Below are 23046 nucleotides of genomic sequence, written 5' to 3'. Positions count from 1 at the left end.
CTGAGTTAGTGATTGTCTCACTGTAATTCCAAGAGCCCCTTGGTAGTGCCCTGCTATAATTTCTCTTCACTTTCTGTCCACATCCCATTCATGTCACCTCATTCCTCTGTGTCCATCGTGTTCCAGGCTCCTGCTTTTCCAACCCCTTTTCCAGCTCCCTTCCTGTAACTGACCCATATAACTTAAAACCAGATCAGTCATTCCTGGCTCTTTCTGTCTAAAAATAACCATCCAGAAAAGAGCCTCCTCTGGGTCTAATTGCTATTATTTTCTCTGTAGACATTTAGGTAATGACTGTGTGTTCCTCTGTGATGTACAGCACCAAGCACTTGGCCTGTGCTTCACAAGTAGATAAAGACAGAGTCCATTAAAGATTTAATTGCTTTGATGAGTTATTGGTCTGCCTTGGTACAGTGATTCCCACAGAGCAGGACTCCTGATTTCTCCTCTCTGAAGGCACATACTGAGGGATGGATGTTCCTCATGACACATTTCTGAGCACAATTATAGTAACTGGTCTCTTCTCTTGCTGCAGCTTGCTAAGTTTTCAGAGGACACTCTCAGCAGCTACACAGAGATGGTATCTTCTCAGGTACTATTATTATGAATTGTTTTCTTCCATCTTCACTGCGGAACTTCACTGGTATCCTTTCCCTTCCTCTCTGATCTCCTGCTCGTTCCTAGACCCTTTTGACTCGTGTCACTTGTCCATTGTCACTCATTTGTTGCTTTCATTTGCAATGCATGCAGGTTGCATGTCTTTCCCCTGCACCTTCCCATGTAAATGCTGCTCTGCTGACCAGAGATTGAGGTGACTTCAACACCGAGTCCAGTTGTGCTTTTCTGAATATTGCAAATGGTTTGAAATCAACGCTTTCTGTCCTGAAGACAGTGCCTCTTTCACGTCCTGTTCCAGGAATAAAATAAACATTTTATGGTGTGTGTCAGAAAGAAGGGAAGTATTTTGCTTATACTAGAAAAACCTCCTTTTTCAAGACAAAACTAAAAACCAGAGGGGATGGTGGTCAGCAAGACCAAACATACAGAGGGGACCATGGGATGTTCAGGCTTTTTAAAAGTCTGATCCTGTTTCATAGGCTCCTTAAGCTTTAAGCACATTATTAGTGCTTCCAGAGCTGGGGCAATTAAACATATAGAAGACCTTTTTTCTGGTGAAGGAATTGCTGTGGCCACCCATCATCCAGATTAAACAGGTGGGTAGATGAAAGACACTTCTCTGTCTAATCTGGAATTAAGATTCCCCTTTCCATAAGGAGGCAGATGGACTCCAGCAGTGATTAAGAGTCCCTAGATATTATAAGAATCAATTTGTATCTCCTTGCTCCCAGTCACTCAGAGGAATGTACATAGGTGCACTCACATGTGCTTCCTTTGATGAATATTTTGTTGTCTTTCTGTGCCAGTTCATCATTTAGCTGAGATGTTTCTCAGGTGGTAAATGGCAGTGATTTGAGTTGACCTCATTGATAAGATTTGCTTCTTTTGTACTTTTGTAACATTTTTGCTCAGAAGAAACTGGTTTAAATAAGAGCTTCTTATTTTTCTTCCTGGTGATAGCTCATGATTGTTTTGCATTTGAGCTGACTGCTGTACTAGCCCTTAGGATCCAAGGAATGTGATCTAAGGAGCTTTGGTGATGCAAAGCCCAAGACCTCAAACTCTTATAATCCAAAGGGATGAGTTACTTTAGGAAAAGATACTGGGAGATAGCAACTGATTCACTTGAAATGAACTCACTTCAGAATTCCATTCTGGGTTTTTGGGTAGACAGAGGTAGTTTCAGTGAGTTCTCAATTCAACAATGGAACTGTCTGTTGGTGTTCTGTGGAAGGGGGAAGGAATGCTTTTCCCTTGGGAACATCAGCACTGTATCAGGTAACAGGTTCCCACAGAGACTGATGTTTATCTTGCAGTGTATGACTGTGTTGAAACTGAAAGCAGGTAATGTCATACTCCCTTTTTTCCTTCTCTCCCTTCATCTTTCACGGAATGAGTCTTTAATTGGCTGATGTCCTCTGCTTCCCTCGTCAGGAAATGATACGCTGTATCTGGAGTCACTTCCTCTGTGTTTTAAAAGGCAAATCCCCAACTCTGAGCTTCACTTCCAGCTTGCTCCACAGTCTGGGATCTGTCACTGTGAGTATTGCTGGGTTGTCAGAAAGAGGAGCTCTATGTGGATGCTCCATTTTCACTGTTCATGTCGTCCTTCCCTGAGCACAGACTGTTAGCAATCAGCTCACTGTGCTGGAATTAGAAACCCTTCAGGCACCTGTCTGTGTAGAAGAGTTTATAACTGTCTTATCGTGTCCAAGCAGCACATTTACAGGCTAAAACAATGGTTAGAGGTACTCTGTGACATCTGTCAGGCTCTCTGTGTTTTCCAGCTCTGGTTCTGGTCCCTTTACCTTCTTGACTCCTGTTCAAGAACCAGCTGGTTTGGGTCCTGGTAAGGTACTAGCTGGTGAAACAGGTTGAGTAGTTGCTTCCTTCCCTTGGTCTTCATGCCTAGTTTTGTAATATCCTGAGATAAAATTGGTGTTAAACTACCCATCAATCCTGTTAGAGCAAGGAATTCTTGGATTTCTTGGAGTCTTATTAGGTGCAGTTTCTTAAGACAGAAGGTTGAGGAAGAAGAGACTTGTCTGTCCTCCCATGTGTTTATTAAACTCATGATATTTACAGCTATGCCTGAACACTGAGACACATTTTCACTGAGATTTTGCTTTTTTGGGGGTGTCGTGGGATGTTCCAGGTGCTCTGCTGTGTAGACAAGCAGGGGATTCTTTCGTGGCCAAACCCCAGCCCAGAGACTGTTCTATTCTTCAGTGGGAAGGTGGAACCACCTCATGATAGCCATGAAGATCTGACTGATGAGCTCTCTACACGGTCCTTCTGCCATCCTGAGATGGAAGATGAGGTGAATGTGCCATAATTCTTTGCCTAAAATATGAAGAAGCAGCAAGGATGAGATCCTCTTGTACAGGAGTCCTGAAGCAGCAGGTGAATCAGCAGTGGCTGGGATTCAGCTGCTGAATCACTATTTGTTTTGTTGGTCTCTTGCAGCCCCATGAAAGAGATGCTTTGCTCTCTGGGCCCTTGGCAGACACAGTCCACATGACCAATGAACAAGAGAGGAACAACTGGTCTAGTGATCCTCCAAAGCCTCCCGATGGCCTTGCCCACCGAAAGCCAAACAGCAGAAGCAAACACCCCTCTGGATCCAATGTGAGCTTTAGCAAGGACACGGAGGGTGGAGAGGAGGAGCACACTCAGGTAAGACATACTGGAGGGGCACGCAAGTAGGCTTTTGTGGAGCTGTAAGACAGACTCAAACCCATGGAGTTTCCACTTCTGGGGAATTTACCTGGGAATTCCTTGCAGGATTCTGGGCTCAAGCTGTATTCTCTGTAACCAACTGGAATTTCCCTGTCCGTTGGACCAGGTTGTTGGGGACAGCGAGGTGTTGGCTTGTGAGGCCGAAGACTTCGTGTGTGACTACCACCTGGAGATGCTGAGCCTGTCCCAAGACCAGCAGAACCCCTCCTGCATCCAGTTTGATGACTCCAACTGGCACATGCACCTGAATTCCCTGAAACCCCTGGGCCTGAACGTGCTGCTCAACCTCTGCAACGCCAGCGTGACAGAGCGGCTGTGCCGCTTCTCCGACCACCTCTGCAACATCGCCCTCCAGGAAACACACAACGCTGTGCTGCCTGTCCACGTGCCCTGGGGCCTCTGTGAGCTTGCCAGGCTAATAGGTGAGGAGAAATTGGATGAGCAGACGCAGAGAAATCAGAGCTGTCAATAGACACTTAATCCTTAGAGAGCACAAGAATATTTCCCCGGTCCTGGCTGCTGAGAAGGTGGAAATACAGAGCTGACTCTGCTGTTGTTCAGTTGCCAAAAGAGTCTATTAAAGAGATTGCTTTTGGCAAGTTCTGACATTGTCAACACTATCAAAGGAATGAATGTCATCAAGGATATTGCCAGCCAGCCCTGGCTAGGCTTGGTATCCTTCTGGCCTGAGTCTGCCAATCTCATCAGGAGACAAAGAATACCTGCTAATGAACAGCTATCTGCCCTGACTTTACTGTAAGGCCTTACAGGGAATTTGGGGATAAATGATGTGAGGTACCTCAGCTCATTTTATAGATTGGAAAACTAAGGCACAGGAGAGATAAGAGGTTAGAGGTAACACTAGGATTAAAATCTGAAAACTTGAACTCACTTCTGTGCCTGTCCTTCCGTGTTACAGTTTCTCTCTTCAGTGAACCAGAAGCATGAACACTGTAATTACTAATAACATCCAGTCCTTCTGAATTTTTTTAACCACAGATCTTGAGCCATCTTTCTGTAGATGCACAGAGAGCACAGCTTACCTCCAGTTCCTGGAGAGATGTCAGAATGAGCACAGGCAAAGTGGGTGGCACAGAAACAGGAGAAGGGACCTTTCTTTTGCTTTGGTTTGAGCCTAATTTTTCTCCTCCTTGTGTTCATGTTTCAGGTTTCACACCGGGTGCTAAAGATCTCTTCAAGCAGGAGAACTATTTGGCCTTGTACCGCCTGCCAAGTGATGAGATGGTTAAGGAAACAATCCTGGGGAAGCTTTCGTCCATCACCAAGAGGAGACCCCCCCTGAGCCACATGATTAACCTGTTTGTGAAGGACACCACTACCAGTAAGGCTGCCCCTTTCTTTGGGCATCCACTTGAAATGGGGGGATCTTTTCTGAAGAGAGCCTGGAAAATGTCATGCCAGAAGAGTCTGGAGTGGGGTGATAGCCCTGCTCTGCCCATGGCCAGCACAGATATGCTCAACAAACCTTATGATCAGCTGTGGCATACTGAGGGGGGGAATCCTTCCCAGCTTTGACTCACTCCAGAATCATAAATAATTTTTTAAAATTATCTTAGCACATAGTAGGCCTCATTTCTGGGACCAAGTGGCAGAGCAGAGCAAGGTGTGGGTTTATTGGCTTTTTAACAGACTTCATGATGGTAGTGAAACTGATACTGCACAGGGTTGAATATTACTCAGGGTTTTAGTTAGTGATGGTCATCCTTCTGATAACTCAAATCATAATCTTTGTGAGTTGTCTAGTGTATTATATTGCATGCTCCTATATTGCATACTAATAAGAAATCTCATAAATCCCATGCAAACTCATAGTGACCATGAATACAACACCTGAAGCCACACTGACTTCTCCACTCCTTCTACTACTTCCTATTCCTGTAGGAATGGGCTGGGATGGAAAGGATGTGCAGCTGGGCACTGTGAGGTCTTAAAGCACCTCAGCAAGATTTAACAGCTTGCCTGTCAGAGCTCTTAGGCTCTTTGTAATTCCTTAAATTGACTGAACTTGGCTCTCTGGAGCTGACATATGTTCAATATTGAATCTGAAATATGATCATTATGCTGGCCAGAGTTTTACCAGGTTAACTGTCTTCTCTTGCCTAATTCTGCTTAAATTTATATCTTTATCTGAAGAGGAACTTTTTAATTTGTTCTGATTGCTGCTATCTTGCCTTTGTGAACAGGAATTATTTTGATGCTGAGATTCTTAGTGTAGGGAAAAAACCTTTAATGTTGCCTCATTTCAACTCCTTATCCTCACTTTTAAACGGTTTAGTTTAGAGGCTGGAGCTCAGACGAATATGTGTGTGACCTGGATTATGCTGTCTAGAGTAAATTCTAAGAGGAATTTTGCCAGCTGGGGTTAGTTAACCACTGAACACCTCACACACGATAGTCTTGTCACTTGAAGCTTTCTAAAATATTACCATTTTAGAACCAGAAATACTGGACTGTGCAGAAAACACTGGCTGAAATCAAATGGCTCTGCTTATGCAGAGGTCAGACCAGATGATCATAACTAACCTCTCTTGATACCTTATTTGTGAATAAATCTTTGAATCCACCCACTCCCACACCAGGCTGCAGTCAAAGGGAAACGCATAATAAATTCTACAGCTGTAGCAGAAATAGGAGGCAGATTATCTGTAGGTTCCCTTGCCATTCCATTGAAATACGTGTCTCACCATCTGGCAGTGTTCATCCCAAATCCATAGTAACCACATGGAAATGAGGGGCTCACCGGCATCTTCCACCATCTCTGTCTCCCTTTGCTCGATTCCTCTTGCTCTGCCTCACTGGCTCAGCTGCAGTGGTTTGGCCCTTCCTAACGAGTCCCAGCAGCCATGAATGGCTGGTCATACTCCCTGCCTCATTCATTAGTTTTTTCCCTTTTGCCAGAGAAATCCTGGCCTTCAAGTCCACGATTTGGGCAGGGAAGAGGCTGAGCTCACTTTACTGGCAATGAACTCCTTCTAGTTCATAATGTGTGCTGTCACTGCCACTTACTCCTTAGCAGGATTGTGGTGTGGGATGCTGATGGGATTGAATGGGAAGTGGATTGCAATTGCTGTCAGGCATGAACGTGGGTACATCAGTGTGTGTGTGGTCATCTGCAAGCTCTGTCCAGGACATAGGTTTTGCATGGATCAATAAACATCTCTTGTTGCCTCTTTCCTAGCAAGGACTGTCTGACCTTAGGAGCAAGGTGGGAAGGATTAGGTGTTTATACAATAAAATTAACCAGAGCTCTGCACAAGTACTCCTTTGTGTCCCTGAGACAGGTTCCTTCTTTCACACACAGTCCCTATTCGTCTCGGAGGTTTGTTATGCTGATAAACTTGGCATGTGTTGACTATTTATAGCAGAAAGCAGAGAGCTGCTATGTTTTGGAAAATCCTCTGGTGTTCCTGAAGGTCCCTGCCTGGTTTGTGCAAGTGGATATTCTTGGCTCTTGATTTCAGCCAGTGTGAGCATTAGCAGTCAGCAACAATGCCTGCAAGAAGCCTCTGGGCTCATTTTTCTTGGCAGTGATTTTTTTTTTTCATTAGCTCAGTTTTGAAGCTGTTGGGGGCAAAGTCACAGAGCAGCTGGAGGAGGGAACGTAGACAGAGAGGTCTGCGTGAGTGCAATGTTAATATGCTGATGCAAATGAGAGGGAGCAGGAGCTGTGGATGGGGGGGCAGCCCCACATCCCCTAACTGGTGTCCTGTGCCTGGGACCTGCATCAGACAAGTGATATCACACACCTTCAAGAAAAACTTTTTAACACCTCTGTCTACAAGAGGGAACAAGAGATTTAAAGTCTATATTAAAAAGTAAAGTAGGGAAAGAAAAAAAACCAGGACAAGCTGTGGTGTCCATTGATTTTTAGTTCTTCCCTAATCACAACATGAATTACTTTTTTAGTGTCTGTTACGTTGAACTTTTGACTCATCCTCATTTAACACATTTTCATGACCTTTTGTGAAACAGGCTGCTATCTGACAGGTCACACTGTCAAATTATTTTCTGCTGCTTGAATGAAAAGTATTCAAGAATAGCTCTTACCCTTCAGTTCTATGTCTGGCCTAAAAATGAATGCACTTTCCAGCGTAGGCTGACTTTGATCCCTGTAGGCTCATCACTGCTGCTTGTACTTTCTTCAGAAGAGGCTCACAGGAATATCTCTCCTTCTGCTCTGTTGGATACAGGAGCAAGATATTATCACACCTTTGTAGGAGCAGGATTGATACACATTGTAACAGGAGAATAGGAAGGGACCACATGGCTCACATTTTATCACAGCCTGGTTTGAACCCACAGTTAGACAAAGAGCAGCTGCAGGTGTATCATCATCCTTGAGCTATTTCTTAATGGAGACAGAAGACTTTAAGCAAAGGAAAGGGGATATCTGGGGTGCCTCAGAGCAGTTTGTGGGAACAATCACCTTTAACAAATAAGGGAGCAGTTGGTGTGAAATCTCTTTCCTGGAAGCCTGTATGTGTGATGCTGACTCATTGTTCTCCTGCACTTCAGGCACTGAGCAGATGTTTTCCCATGGGACAGCTGACATCATCCTCGAGGCCTGCACAGACTTTTGGGATGGCACAGATATCTACCCCCTCTCTGGCTCTGACAGGTGGGCATCTTCCTCATTTGGTGCGTTCAGGAGCTTCAGATAAATTACAGAGGGAACCTGGTCACTCTGCTAAAATTCCCTTTATGGTGCTTGTTAAGCTGTTTAAGAAGAGCTTCATGTAGGTTATGAACATGAGCTATCTCTGCTTGTGATTGTTATCATTACAATTATAAAAAGCAATTTAAGAGATTAGATAGCAACAAGCACTCAGTTGAACTGTAAGAGCAAGCCACTTCTTACTGTATCTGTTAAAGATATTGGCCTCTTGTAAGTGGATTCTGACTGCACGATGCAGCAGGGCCATGAATTCCAATCAGGTCATGCTGGTGGCAGAGAATTTTTTGTTGTTGTTCAAGACTAGTGTCTTGTCTTAAATTAAATGCAAAATGATCAGTTCTGCCTGAGCCAGTCTACACAATGCATCACACCCTTTGAGTCTTGCTGCAATATCTGATAGTGTCTGCTGCATTTCCATCTATAGGCTGAATCTCTGTCCCTGCTAGCAGAGCAAACCAGTAATGTTTAGTTTCACTGACTAGCAGCACATTGTTCTTCTAAGTCTCAGGTGTAAGAAAACTCCCACTGATCCTTTTTGGAATATTTATCATCTTAGAAGCCAATGAAAAATCAAATGTATAGTCTAATTTTTTACCTTTGTGTTTTCAGCTTAGAGAAAGAACTTTACCTCATTCTAGTGACTGAATCGTGACCAAATGGAAACTTCACTTACAGCTTCTGGGACCCAAACTCTGAAAGGGGATAGGAGAAAAGTCTGTTACTGCAACTATCTGTGCCATAGATACAATTGTCAGAGTTGTCAGTTCCCTCCTTGGTGTTTATGTCCCCATAGATAAATTATCTCTGATGAATTAAGCTTCTGCTGTCATGCAGGGAACTTCCTTGGCAGCCATATAGAGCATATCACGTTAATAAGTGTACTGAAGGAGCAATGTGTTCATACTCATCAATCTGACCAGCAAACATTCACCACTGCCCCTGATGGAATATGTGCTTTTGTTGTCCTGTAGTGCCTGCAGCTTGGAGAATGCAGAAACAGTAGGGAAAGGCTTATTCAGACTCTGACCACTCCTCATGGAAGACATCTTTTTGAAAATACACGTAACTGCAGTGCACATTGTCAGGCATGTGGCACATTTTTGCTAATCTTGCCTGCTTTTTGTCTGTTCCACGTAGGAAGAAGGTGTTGGATTTCTACCAGCGAGCCTGCCTGTCAGGATACTGCTCTGCCTTTGCATACAAGCCAATGCATTGTGCCTTGTCCTCCCAGCTCAATGGGAAGTGCATAGAGCTGGTGCAGGTCCCGGGGCAGAGTGCTATCTTCACGTGCTGTGACCTCCCTGGGACAACCCCCATCAAACAGAGCAGCAGGAGGAATAGCTGGAGCTCAGATGGTATGTGTGTCCCCAGCCCTGTCTATAATAAGGTCTGCTGCTGGGCCAGGTGCTTGATCTGATCAGTCTAGAGCTGTAAGAACACTGTTATTCAGAGTAGCAGATGGAAATTGAGAAGGAAGGGTTTCTGAATTGCATTTCCAGAGGAAGTAGCGATGTAGCAGCTGGTAGGTGTATTTCTAGTTATGTTGTTGAAGCTTGCAGAGAAATTCTTCTCCTTGTGGGAAGTCTGTTTCTAAAGCTGGCTACTGAGAGTCAAGACTTGTGGCTATTTTGATACTTGGTTTGCTCTTTATCTAATTTTGTGGAAATCACATGTGTTGGGTTTTTCAAAGGAATGAAACGTGTGGTGGTATGTGACTATTCTCCCTTGATGGATTTTAATTCTGTGCTGAAGGAACTGATTCCCAGTAGATGAACTGTACATCTCATCCAGAACAGCAGTGGAAATTGAGAAATAAGCACATACCATTACATAAAGCCAGGAGGCTCTTTTGGGAAGCCAGTCTTAATCTTTCTCTGCCTTGGTCCCCCATTCTGTAAAATGTGACTAGTGGGCTTTCCAACAGCTGGGGACAGCTGTGACTGAGTGTTTTCACAACACTTTGCAGTCCCACCTGTGGCAAGTTTTGTGACTGTGTGAAGTGTTTTATTATTTTGTTCCTCATGCTGCTTCCAGCTCCCACTCACCGCAGGCCAATGTGGTGATGGTGAAGGAACCCTGTCAAAGAGCCTTTGCAGGGTCTCTGGGAGTGTCTGTGGTGTCATTGGAGGGGACATGATCCAGTTCCTTTGCATCAGCCCCTGGTGCTCTGATGCCACTCTGCCTCAACCAGACTCACCATGTTGTTTAAGCACAGTAGGATGTGTTTAAAATGCACATGTGAACATTTTGCAGCACACACCCTTTACCTTTCTGCCCAAATTCCTTGTGACTGATCCCTGCCTTCTGTTTTGTCTTTTTCCTTTCCACACTTGCTGCTTCCCGCTTGTATTCTTGGTCACATATGTGGGGATGTCCTGAAACTGCTGCTGTGACTGGGTATGCTGGGACAAATGGATGTCTCCTTCCTCCTGTGTGTGTGTTTCTGCACGTTCCTGTGCCCTTGGGTGTTACCTCCCCACCACATGTACTTTGTCTGATGTACATGTGGCCCCTCATGTCTCAATGTGATTGCGTGTTGTTTGCATGCCTGAAGAAGGGATTGGGGAAGTGATGGAGAAGGAAGACTGTATCCAGGCTCTGAGTGGACAGATCTTCATGGGAATGGTCTCATCTCAGTATCAGGCCCGTCTTGACATTGTCCGCCTCATTGATGGACTGGTCAATGCCTGCATCCGTTTTGTCTACTTCTCCCTGGAGGATGAGCTCAAAAGCAAGGTAAGCTGTCTCTGCTTAACCCCCTGAACTTGCATGGCCCCTGGTTGTCTGACTGGAGAGTTTAACTCCAGTGCAATCCAAGGTTAATCAGATTCAGCTCACTAACGAGCCCAGAAGGTACCTGGGCTCCAATATGGCATTGGTCTGCAGTACTCTGGCCTGGGCAGCCACACTAAAACCCTTTATCTGCTCACCCACAGGTGTTTGCTGAGAAGATGGGTCTGGAGACTGGCTGGAATTGCCACATATCCTTAACACCCAACGGTGACGTGCCTGGCTCAGAAATCCCTCCCTCCAGCCCCAGCCACGCTGGCTCCCTGCACGATGACCTGCACCAGGGTGAGAACTGCTCCTGGGCCACTTTGAATGCTATGTGTTTCCTGGAGGGTTCTTTTAAACCCATTCATAGGTTCCTGTGTCTACACCAGACACCTGATCCTTCAGAGCTTTGAGCACAAAACTGGAAGGGCCTGAGGTGGGCATGTGAGCAAGAGCTCGTTACATTTATAGACTTTCTACCCAGCCAGTACCACAGTTGTTGGAAACAGGTAGCCAGCTGTGCACCAGCTGCCATGAATTTACAACTGCTCATCAGGGCTTTTGGTTCTTTTTGGGGCTCTGGTTAAGCCACTGAGGGTTTCTTGCCTGTGCATTACTTTTTTTTCTTACTTCAGATGGGATTTCTTTACTTTCTTCCCCTAGAAGGACAGCAGAACAGATAAACTATCATGTCTTAAAAGAGCAGAGACTAGGCTCACATATCTACCTCTGAACAGATTAGTCATCTAAAAATACAGCATTTTAGATGACTGAGTGGGAGATCTAAGTGTTGCTAACCTAGAAAATCAGGCCTCACGTTTCCTGGCTTCTGCAGTGCCATGTGAATATCCCATGTGGGTGGCACAGGGGCAGCAGAGGCAGGTTGGTGCTTATTGTTTATGCTGCTTCTCTCTGCTCCAGTTTCTCGAGATGACGTGGAGGGGCTTCTGCTCATGGAAGAGGAAGGGCACTCGGATCTCATCAGCTTTCAGCCAACAGACAGTGATATCCCCAGCTTCCTGGAGGACTGTAACAGGGTGAGGGCCCTTTCCCTGTGCACCTTGTACTCTTGTCATGGTCAGCAGTATCACCTCATTACTCCCAAAGGGAATTCTTCAAAGCACATAGACTGGTTTACACTGGGACTCCTGATTTCCCCCAGCCTCTTCCAGCTTGGTATCTAGAACCTGGGAAGTTTGGGATTCTCTCCCCTAGTCACTTCTGCTGAACAGCTCTTTGCTTTGGCATGTAGGAGTGGGGATTACCACACACAGAGTAGCCTTGAGAGCTGCATCTCATTCCCTCTGGGTCCCCTTCCCATGGGCTGGGCAGGGAGTGGGAACATCCCCACATTCCATGCAGACAAAGGAAACTGTCTCTCCTCCAGCTGTGAGCCATGGCTGGTGCTGCCCAGTGGTCAGTGTGGGACAAGCTCTTCCTGCCTCATAAAAACCTCATGCTCAGCAGAGGTTAGAGGAATATCAGAGATAGATCCAAGTTAAAAAAAAAAATCTATTAGGTCTGGTTTCAGAAGGCAAGAACCCTTCTTCCCTTGCTGCAATGTTGGTATGGCTGCAATCGAAATAGATCTTGTTGCTGGGAGACAGCACATGTGTCTGACTAGACTCTCCACACACGTAAAAAGCCTTAGAAATCCTTGAGCACAGTTTTGTCACACTAACCTTACAAACAAGCACAAACAGCTTGCATTTCAGTGTAGAACTTTTAACAAAACACCTTTGACAGTGGCTCGGGACAGCCAGTTCTATCTACAGGGACATGAATTTGTATCTGATCTAGCAGTTGCATAGTTCTAGGAATCATCACTCCCATTTCAGCAGTTTGCTCTGAAATGCCTCTCCTTCACACACACACTACTGCCCTGCTTAATCTCTCCTTTCTCTTTTCCAGGCCAAACTCCCTCGGGGGATCCACCAGGTGAGACCTCACCTGCAGAACATTGACAATGTGCCTTTGCTGGTGCCTCTCTTCACAGACTGCACCCCAGAGAGTAAGTGGCACAGAGTGTGAGTCCTGTGAATACCTTCCCCAGCTATTTGCTCTGGCTCATCCCAGTGTGCACACAGGTGAAGGGAAGGGGATATGTTCCACAAGTCTATACTGGTATTAATGACCCTGTGGCTACCTGTGGGAAGCCAGGTGTTAACTTCATTTTAGTCCCCATCTACTGAATTGGGCTAAGAACCACTCCCTTCAATTTGCATTCGTAAGAGACACAAAAGCAAACATTCAAAATGCTACTGCCTTTTATTAAATAAGTATTATCAGTGCACCAGGAGACTTTGATCTCTGCTCACAACCCTCACTGCCTTATATAACTCAGAAATCACTTCCCAGAAGAATTTTCCCCTGGCAATTGCTGTTAACACCTTCTGCTCCTTTGCAGAGTTTTTGATTGCAGAAAACCAGAAAGGGCAAATTTTTTTTCCCTCTCTGAGGCACTACATTGTCTAAGAAAGGGGCTGAGTGCTCTGCTGGCTAACACCTGCCCAGTCTCCAGCAAAAGTGTGAAGCATCTTTATGATTTGGCATTTCAGAACCTCTGGCCACAGTTTATAGTGTACCAGTCACAGCCCACTTTGTGCCCAAATTTCCTCTCTCTTTTTGACAGAAGTGGCAGTTCCCCACTCAACCTAACCCCTCACTGGGCTGCAGATCTGTGTGCACCAGGCATTTAAATAAGTTGTTTACACAGGAATCTGTGGAGGGGAGACTTGAGGTTTTTTTGCCTGGAGCATTCCAGAAAATCTCTATATACACAGAGCACTGTGCATGGAGCTACAGAATAAAAATCAGATCAAACAGCAGCTTTGATTTAGAGGCCCCAAGGGGTGTTGATAAACATATTGATGAAGGCTAGAGGTGGTGGTGGTGGGTGGGAGTACAGGGACTGGCTCTGAGTATGGCTAAGTGTGGCACTGCTTTTGGAGTGGTTTGCTATATTCCTTTTGGAGTGGTTTGCTATATTCCTTTAGACTTGGAAGAACAGTAGTGATGTGCTGCTGAGCAGAGTTTGAAATGCTGTATTTATTTTAGGTTTATTTCATTTCTTCTGTTTTCTAACAAGAGCATTTGATGCTGAAGCTGTCTTATGCACCAGCTCTGGTCTGAAAGAAATGTGCTGGAGATGCAAATCTCTGGGTCAGAGTTCTGTGAACCACAGCTCTGTCCCTGCAGTGGCAGAGCACCTGGTCTGCAGTTAGTTACCTATCTTATTGGATATCTTTGTGGATCTCACTGTACATGACTGGCAGCTGGGGCAGTTTTAAAAGATCTGACTGCCTGTTATCCAGAGTGGAAGGAGTGTGTGAAACACTGCATCTTTGTGTGCATAATGACATGACACACTGTGTTCCTCCTTCTGTCCCTTGGCAGCCATGTGTGAGATGATCAAGATCATGCAGGAGTATGGGGAGGTGACTTGCTGTCTGGGAAGCTCTGCCAACCTTCGGAACAGCTGCCTCTTCCTGCAAAGTGATATCAGGTGGGGCAGGATCTATTCCTCCTCTGGCTGCCTTTGCCTTGATCTTAGTGAGTGCCCAGCCATGGGTCACACCACACCTGTGGATTGTGCAGGGGGATCCTCACAGTTTCTCTGTCCACTATTAGCTGCACTTGTCTCCATAAGGGAGGTCTGGATGGGATGACTACTTAGGTCCCTTGACGCAGAGAGAGATTTTTCTCTGTCTTTGAAAGGAAGATACTCTCTTGCATGCTGGTCTGTTATGCCCCAACTGGCATTACAGATGCTTCCCATTGGGTGAAAGAGTGGAAATACCCCTCTGGATCAGCCAATTTGTTGACCTTGTGCCACAAACCCAAATATGTTGATTATTTCTTTAAGAATAACTGAAAGTTTAGGGGCATTGATTCTAAATTAATGTAATAGCTCCAGGCTTCTCTACAAGCAAGGTAGACAGAGGTAGTGTGGCACAACACACTGTGACTTTACAAGCTGAACTGCAGTGAAATGTGGTTTCTCCTCTGGGATGAGGACTCTGATGCTTCTGTGTTGTCCTTGCAGTATAGCACTGGACCCTCTCTACCCATCTCGCTGCTCCTGGGAGACCTTTGGCTATGCCACCAGCACCACCCTGACCAACGTCTCTGATGAGCTCACCCCCCTGCAGCTCTCAGGGCAGCTCAACAGCCTGCCCTGCTCCATGTCCTTCCGCCAAGAAGAGAGTACCAGCATCATCAGGCTGATAGAGCAGGTGAGCCAGGCACATCTCCTCTCCAGGACCCACAGGGAGCAGAGCTCAGGAGCTGACATGAGCATTCTCCTTGAGGTGCCCATAGAAAGCTCCCAGCACTAGGTTTTCTTGTGTCTCCTGTCCTTTGCTCAGAAAGCCCAACAGAGAGAGAATCTTCCTGCCTGGCTTTACTGGTTCAAGGTGTAGGGGATGGTTTGGGAATGGTGCCTTGTGGCAAAAGAACGTGATTATTGTTCACCTGGATGGAATATAATCTTACAGAGATCCCTAGAGAGCCAGACAACAGTGCATGATTAGGGAGAAGTGTAACCCCAGAAAAGCCAGGAGTTTAAACAGATTTACCCCTTGGTAAAATTCTGCCTTTTTCTTCATAACCTCTACATCCAGGCAAGAGACGTTCCCTTTTTGTTTTCAATGTGTCCAGACCCTCTCCCTTCCCACTTCCCCTGAGGGCCACATGTCCTGCCCCTGCCTGCCAATAACTGCTCCTGGCTGACAGCTGCTCCAGCACTTGGAGGGCTCTGAGGGCTTGTTCTTCCTTCCAGGCCAGGCATGCGACGTACGGGATCCGCAAGTGCTTCCTCTTCCTGCTGCAGTGCCAGCTGACCTTGGTTGTCATTCAGGTGAGTACTGGCCTGGCTGGGGACAGCATTTAGCTCAGAGGACAGGAGTGTGAGCATGTGTATGGGTGGCTGCAGTGGGGCAGCCTCGGGAGAGGAACGTGGCCTTCAGTCAGGTTTGGTGGAATTACAAATAGAGACTATGTGATCTCAGCCTGCCCCTTCTCCCTGACCCTCATGCAGGGGTTTCTTTTCAAACCCTTTTTCCCTGGAGAAAAGCACCCCCCTGCAACGTGTGGAGGGGCTGTGCAATGGCAGCCTAGTTATCAGCTCATCCCAGTGTTTGGGCAGAAGTCAGCAGCATCTTGGGTAACAAGCCTCTCCTACCACTGCTCACACTCTTCACTCTGAATTGTTTCTGTCCAGTTCCTCTCCTGCCTGGTGCAGCTGCCCCCCATCCTCAGCACCACAGACATCGTGTGGCTCTCCTGTTTCTGCTACCCACTGCTCAGGTGAGTCTATCAGGGTGGAATCTCCTCCCACCCACGCACAGGATGCACAGACCAGTCCCTCAGCCTCACCATGTCCATGTTAAAAGAAAGCTGACTTCACCCACAGCATGCCAAGAAGGCTGCAAGGATTATTCCAAGCACCTGCCTTGACAAGGTGCTTGGAAACAGCCACAGGAGCGTTTGTGTACTGCTGTGTTAACCCTGACAGCTGTGTGAGAGCTGCTGTTATCTTAACCTCCAGCTGAAAATCATCTAATCCTTCACTGGCTGGAGTATGATGGAGAGCCTGGGGTGTCAGATGGAGGAAAGGTACCATGGGTGGATTTTTCCCCATCACACATTTAGAGGTCACCTCTCTCCCTGTCTCCACCTACCATAACACCTTTTACAGCATATGCTTAAGGCAGTGGCCAGATAAGTGCTAATGGTTCAAGCAATCTGAGGAGGTTATTTGGGTTCAAATGATAGATACAGACAAAAATGGAATAGTTCTGGTGCCTGAACATGTTACTGAAAGACTAACTTACCTTTCTCCAGTATCTCGCTCCTGGGCAAGCCTCCCCACAGCTCCATCATGACCATGGCAACAGGAAAAAACTTGACTTCCATTCCCAAGAAGGTAGGTGGCCTGTCACATTTTAGTTGTTCACACATTCTTCTGTTCTGTTTTGTCCCAATGTTGATGCATAACTGAGGCCCTGTGCCTTTCCAACTCACTTGGTAAATTGATCCGTGGCATGAGCCAGGAAGGGAATTCCTTAGTGCCAGCATACCCACAGGGCAGATCCACAGTGCAGCATCTCATCTGAACTACAGCTTGTCTTTTGCAGCCACTGATTCTCTGATGGTTCATGGAGAGGAGGTTGTGCCAGTGACATGCCCATGTCATCCTCCTTCCTCTCCCTTATTCACAGACTCAGCACTACTTCCTGTTCTGCTTCCTGCTGAAATTCAGCCTGACCATCTGCTCCTGCCTCATCTGCTTTGGGTTCACACTGCATGAGTCCTGCAAAGAGGTGAACACCACCAGCCTCAATCTCACAGCCTGCTCCTCCATCATGCTGCACAGGTGAGGAACTGAGCCTGGCACACACCCCTCTTACTCTTGCCCTTCCAGGTAGAACTGATTCCCCTCTAACGAGCTTCAGCCTCTTCCCAGCTAAAATGGCTACACAGAGGGCTGGGTGCTCTCCCTATAGCCTTGACAATTGCATTGCTCACTGTCACCTCCTGGTACCAGGACAGCCTGACTCTGAGCTCACACTTAGTTCTCTCAGCTGTTAGAGAAGGACCTGGCCCTGGTGGGAACAGGTCAGACAGTAAGTCCCCACTGTTGACTTCTTTTCTGTGTCCTCTCATTCACTAGCAATGCTGATGGTGCTCCTGACTGGTTTGGGACATTTTCCAACGCTCTTCTTGTAGCCCAGAAGCTCACAGCTGGCCTGATTGTTTTACACACAGGTAAATCCTAATTCCCAGAACACCATTTCCTACTCTGGGGGAAAACTTGCATCCTTTGCCTCCTTCTTTGCCCTTTGTCTGAGAGCACAAACTCCCTGGTAGAAGGAGACACTGCAGTGGCCTCTCAGCACAGACCCAGTCTCACTAAACATTGCCCTGACAGATTAAAAACAACACACTCAGAGCTAATTCTGTTTCCTACCAGCCTGCTAAAGTGCTGATTCCTTTCCAGTCTCACCAGAAGAGCAGCATCCCTCTTTGCCTTCTTGCAAATCAGTAGCAGCACCTGTAGCTCTCCAAAAATGTTCCTTGCCTCAGAAGTTCTTATATCCCTGCTGCCATTTTATGAAGCACCCTATTTCCATCCCCCAAAGAGCACTGGTACAAGCTGTGGCTGTTTGGGAGCTGGAAGCCTTTTTAAACCCTCTGGAGGGGCGTGGAGCCATGTCCTGCCTGACCCTTATCACCTGCACACTATGGCCTGGTAGAGTAGGTCCAGCTGCTCCCTGACAACCCTAAAGGGTCTCTGCTCTCTGTCCATGTCCTGTGGTGCTGTGTCTTGGTGCTGGGCAGAGCACTGGGTGTTGAGATGTGCAGGTGTCCAGGTGAGCAGAAATGCCTTCTGGTTTGAGAGGCAGCCCAACTTTGGAGAGAGGGAGTGTGTAGTACTGTTTTATGTCCCTCAGACCACTGAGGCAAGGCAGGGCTGCTTAGCCTGGCTAAATGCTCATTCCTGTGCAGATAGGTCTGGGTCTCTGGCTAAATATGTCTCTGGGCTGGAGCTTTCCTCTGGTGCAGGCCTGTGCAGGACTACCACTGCTCCCCCCCACGTATCTGGGGACTTGGAATTGCTGTGGGGAGCCTGATCTGAAAGGGCCTTGAATGAAAGGGCCATAAGCCCCATATCCCTTTGGAGTTACAGCTGTTGTGTGTGTTGTGAAGTGTCTGTGTGTGATGCCAATAACCCCCTTTTCCCTGCAGTGTTCATATCCATCACCCACGTCCATCGCACCAAACCCCTGTGGAAGAAGAGCCCCCTCTCCAACCGCTGGTGGACGCTCACTGTGGCTGTTGTGTGAGTATCCCCAGGCCCTGATGAGGCATTCCAGAATGCTGGAGCAAGCAGGGCTCTAGCTCAGCTCCAGCACCAGTTTGCTGGTGCTGAAGAGACAGCAATTGATATCCACTGCTGAACTGGTGAAGGGTCTCTGTTGTGAGCATTTCAGCCTGAACCCTGATCTGCAGATCCTGGGAAGCTTGTGAGCTCTGCTGAGGTTTGCTGTGTCTGTTTTTGATCTTAGATTGCTGGGGCAAGTGGCACAGACTGTGCTGGACCTGAAACTCTGGGAAAACCTCAATTCTTCTTTGACCTTTAACCATGTTTCCATCTCCCCGGTCTCATGGCTCCTGGGTTTTCTTTCCTTGGTCCTTGTGGTTATCATCAATGAGATTGTCAAGCTGCATGAAATCAGGTATGGGGGTAGTAAGAAAGATGAGGAGAAAGGGCTGGATTCTCACTCCAGCCTGGCCTTGAGCTGCAAAAAAAATCATGCCCAGGGAACAGGGTGGGGAATAAAAAGGAAAAGATGATTGCATTGTGTAAATCACCTGGTTATTGTGTTCTACCTCTCAGGGAGGAAGCACAGGGGAGGAAAGAGGGTCAGGGAAGGGCAGTGGCAGTGATTGGGAGCAGGAAGGGAGACCAAAATTTCCTTGTCTCAAACCAAAGAGAGGGAGACAGCCAAGGTCTATGAAATACCAATGCAGAATTGAAGGGGGCTGTTCTCTCCATCTTGTCCCATGAGGACAGAGAGGCATTGAATCCCAGCAGAGGAAACAGGCCTTCACACAGTGCCTGGACTGTGGGACTCGTTTTCAGGGGAAGTGGCTGAAGCCAAGAATTAGTAGCAGGCAGTGACTGGCTGTTCTCCCCAGCACAGGGAGCAGCCAGGGCTGGGAGTTAACGCTAATGAACGTTGACTCAGGAAATGGGCTGGTGAGGAAAAGCAGCAGGGATTACAGGGAACCCTGGTGGGGACAGAGACACCATCTCTGTTCCTGGGGAAGGGTTTCTGGACCTTTCTCTGCTGTGTTGGGTGTCCCTGGAGATGGGATTTGGCTGGATGGGGAAGGACTGAGACCATGGATTGCCTTCTGGTTGTGATTTCCCTCCCAGGCTACCACAGGGACCAGGCCAAGGGCTTCCCTGTTTCTTGGGACTGGCAGCTCAGGAATGGCAATGGGACAGCCTTGCTTGCCTTTCACCTCTCCATATGCTGACTCTCTTCTTTGTTCTGCCTTCTCCAGGGTCCGGGTCCGTTACCAAAAGAGGCAGAAGCTGCAGTTTGAAACCAAGCTGGGGATGAATTCGCCATTTTAAATGCTCCCAGCTCACGTTCCCTGGAGCCAGGGCCAAACAGCCACATCCTGCACTGGGAGAGAGGCTGCACCAAAGGCTCAGGAAGCTTTCCCTCACACATGCAAACCAGACAGCCTCCTGGCAAAAGTACATCAGCACCTTCCCGGGGCCCCAGGCAGGGATCCCCCCCAGGTATGCAGCCCCTCCCCAGCCTGCCAGGGTACACTCACAGGAGCCTGCAAGCTCTGGTGCCTCTTCAGGCTGCTCTTCCTTTATTTATTTATTACTAGAGGTATTTGTTAGTATCATGGTGATGCTGAAATGAAGCGACTCCTTTCCTCTGTGTGAGCAAATGGGTTTCCTGGGCCTGGCAGGAAGATCTGAGGCCTGCAGGGGGGATGTAGGTCTGCTGAAGCAAGAGATCTCTATTGAAACCCGTTTTGTTTTCCCATCTCTGCCTGCTCTCCCTGTGTGCATGCCTGTGCATGCCCTCACCCGCCTCCCTGTCCCTGTGTCCTGGGGCAAAGGAGCCATCCCTCTTGCAGTTCCAGGAGTGCTGGGAGCCAGGTGGGGACTGGAGCTCCCATTCCTGAGGGGACAATGGGAAGGGTCTCTGGCAGGGTGCTGGGACAGCCAGGCTGGGCCAGGCCTGCCCTCTAGTGTTGTTGCTGTATCCTTATCCCGGCTGTTGAGTGCTTCAGAAGAGGGATGAGACACGGCTTTAGGAAAAGCTGCCCCCGTTTGACTGTCTGATCTGGTGCAGAGGGAATCAGGAGGGCAGCTCTGCCTGCCTGCAGGGAGCCAGCATGGCTCAGCTTCCTCCAGCCGTGTTGAACGAGCTTTTATCTGCTTTAACAACCCCAGAGAGGTTTATAACCGTTCTCCTGTTTGTGATCCGAATTGCTGTTCTGCTTCAGTAACATGCCTGCTTGAGAGAGCCACAGCCAGAGATAAAACCTGAGCCTGCCTATCCTACCCTGGAGGGAAGGGATGTCTGTCCTGGCAGGATATCTGCAACTTGCAGTTGTGACTAAGACAGAGCTGGTGGATGGCTCCTTCCCCAGTCCCAGGATTGTGCTGCATCCAGTACATTCTCTCCGAGGCACAGGGAAACCCCCCCTCATCATGTCTTTCTGTGATAGAGCTGGGAAGTCTCTCCCCTCCATGCTAATGCCTTCATACAGAATCACAGGATGGTTTGGGTTGGAAGGGACTTCAAGGCTCATCTAGTTCCACCCCTCTGCCCATGGGCTGGGATGTCACAGACCAGGTTGCTCCAAGCCCTGTCCAGCCTGACCTTGGACACTTCCAGGGATGGGGCATCCACAACCTCCCTGGGCAACATTTGTTCCCTGTTTTTCTGAAGGTCTCTTCATTTGCCTGGGGGGACCCTCCCATGAGGGTTTGCTGCAAACCAGGATCTGTCCCAATGCAGCACACCTGCTCTGAGCTTGGAACAGACCCCAGCTGTACTGGGAACACTGGTGCTGTTGTGGGCTGACAGACAAGGGCCACACAGGAGCACACAGGCTTGGCTACCAGAGTATTTGCAGCTCATGGAGATATTGCCTCTAGTTCTAAAAACTGACCAAACCTGGTAAATCCTGGCCCTGTTTTTGCTCCCAAGATTAACACTACAGTTGGCTGTTACTTCCCTGTTGGTACCAGGGGCTAACAAATGGTGGCTGGTCCCTCCTGGGCAGGCAGGGAGCTCGCTGGAACCCCCACACTCTGCCCTGCTGCTCCAGCTTGTCTTCCTCACTTTTCAGCATAACCAGAGAGCACAGACACGGTTTTGTGTCTCTAAGCAATACCCTCTCCCCACTGTGGGTCTGGTAGGGGAGCAAAGCTGGGTACAGGCAGTCCCTGAGCTCTGGGGACGCACAGGGGATGCTGGAGGGGAGCAGATGGGGGGTGTTTGAGGCCTGGACCCTGTTCTTGCAGCTGGAGAGTGGATGTGGAGATCCCATGCTGTCAGGATTGCATGGGATAGGGAGCCAGAAGCTCACTGGCCACTCCTCTTGCAGCCTGGGTCTGAACTCTGCCCTCACTCCCCTGGCACTTGCAGAGCTGCCTGGCTCGGGGAGAACAAGCTGCGCCTTTCCCAGCCTCAATTCACTAAATGCCAGCTCCAGATCTGTTACACCTGGCACCTGAGAAATCACCTTTTCTTCTTGATGCCAGGGTTGGATCACAGGTGTGGTATTATCTCCTCTGTGGCTGAGCTGAGCTGGAGGCAGAGGCAGCACAGAGCTGCTCACTGCTGTCCCTGCAGACCAATTTTCCTCCCACCCAGACTTCAGCTCTTGCCCTGTGCCAGAACTGTTGTAGGTGATAAAAGGCAGCAGATTCCAGGGCTTCCTGCTGGCCACACCTTCCTCTAGAGGAGGCACCTCCAAGGGTTTCCTTCTCTGAGTGATCACAAATGTTTATTTTCCTGCATCCTCCTTCCCCTGCTAGACATGGAGGGAGCTGAGGCGTATGAATGGAGCCTCTTGGATGGTCTTGCCAATGCCACCCTTCCCTCAACCACTAAGGTGTCCAAGGGTCAGGGTGCATGGCTTCAGAAGGAAATTTCCTACATCAAGATGTTTTTAAATGCTGTATGTTTTATATTAAATTTTTTGGGATGTATGTAAAAATATTTCATTTGTATTAAAACTTGTAAATTGTATTAAAAAAAAAAAAGATAAACAAACCCAGACCCACATGCATCCAGTATATGAATGGCAATAAATGATTGTCTTGGATAACACACCCAGTGAGAGTGGGAACGAGTTTGCACTAGCAAAGGAAGGAGGTAAAAATGTGTGTGGCTGCTCAGGTCACAGGGTGTGAGTTTCCTGGCTCGCCTGTTGTAGGGACACAGCCCAAGCACTTGGATGCTCCTGGGACCTGATCTTGGCCTTTTTCCCACTTTCTGCTCAGCTTTGGACAAATCTGTGCAGCTCTGAACACCTCTTCCTACAGAATAAGTTTGCTTACCTGGTGGTTTTGTGGATCCCAGGCACTGCTTCAGTCGAGGCTGGTGGCACGGTTTGAATCCCTCGGGATGGATGGAAGGTCAGGGTGAGCTGGAATAGGCACTGGG

The 23046-nt window shown here is 47.8% G+C and overlaps 1 protein-coding gene across 5 annotated transcripts in view; it reads left to right on the top strand.

Annotated features, from left to right (window-relative positions):
• Positions 1-22712, top strand: part of TMEM94 (transmembrane protein 94) — a 50131-nt gene extending 27419 nt beyond the window's left edge. For 2 of the 5 annotated variants that reach the window (XM_064675870.1, XM_064675873.1), the window contains 22 exons: positions 536-592; positions 2053-2157; positions 2774-2938; positions 3085-3294; positions 3464-3779; positions 4526-4699; positions 7894-7996; positions 9191-9408; positions 10608-10789; positions 10990-11128; positions 11750-11865; positions 12740-12839; positions 14225-14333; positions 14874-15063; positions 15609-15686; positions 16050-16135; positions 16673-16754; positions 17050-17204; positions 17502-17596; positions 18578-18671; positions 18898-19068; positions 19904-22712. In XM_064675870.1, coding sequence (XP_064531940.1) covers positions 536-592; positions 2053-2157; positions 2774-2938; positions 3085-3294; positions 3464-3779; positions 4526-4699; positions 7894-7996; positions 9191-9408; positions 10608-10789; positions 10990-11128; positions 11750-11865; positions 12740-12839; positions 14225-14333; positions 14874-15063; positions 15609-15686; positions 16050-16135; positions 16673-16754; positions 17050-17204; positions 17502-17596; positions 18578-18671; positions 18898-19068; positions 19904-19976 — 3018 coding nt within the window. In that variant the 3' untranslated portion in view covers positions 19977-22712. Of the gene's footprint in view, positions 1-535; positions 593-2052; positions 2158-2773; positions 2939-3084; positions 3295-3463; positions 3780-4525; positions 4700-7893; positions 7997-9190; positions 9409-10607; positions 10790-10989; positions 11129-11749; positions 11866-12739; positions 12840-14224; positions 14334-14873; positions 15064-15608; positions 15687-16049; positions 16136-16672; positions 16755-16965; positions 16996-17049; positions 17205-17501; positions 17597-18577; positions 18672-18897; positions 19069-19903 lie in introns of those variants that run through there. The other 3 variants (XM_064675869.1, XM_064675871.1, XM_064675874.1) reach the window with 3 other exon arrangements.
• The last annotated feature ends 334 nt before the right edge of the window (positions 22713-23046 follow it).

Source organism: Pseudopipra pipra, chromosome 19 (assembly GCF_036250125.1).
Source record: "Pseudopipra pipra isolate bDixPip1 chromosome 19, bDixPip1.hap1, whole genome shotgun sequence".
Classification (NCBI taxonomy): domain Eukaryota; kingdom Metazoa; phylum Chordata; class Aves; order Passeriformes; family Pipridae; genus Pseudopipra; species Pseudopipra pipra.
The sequence above is the reverse complement of the archived record's forward strand: the minus strand, read 5'-3'. Positions and strand labels throughout refer to the sequence as shown.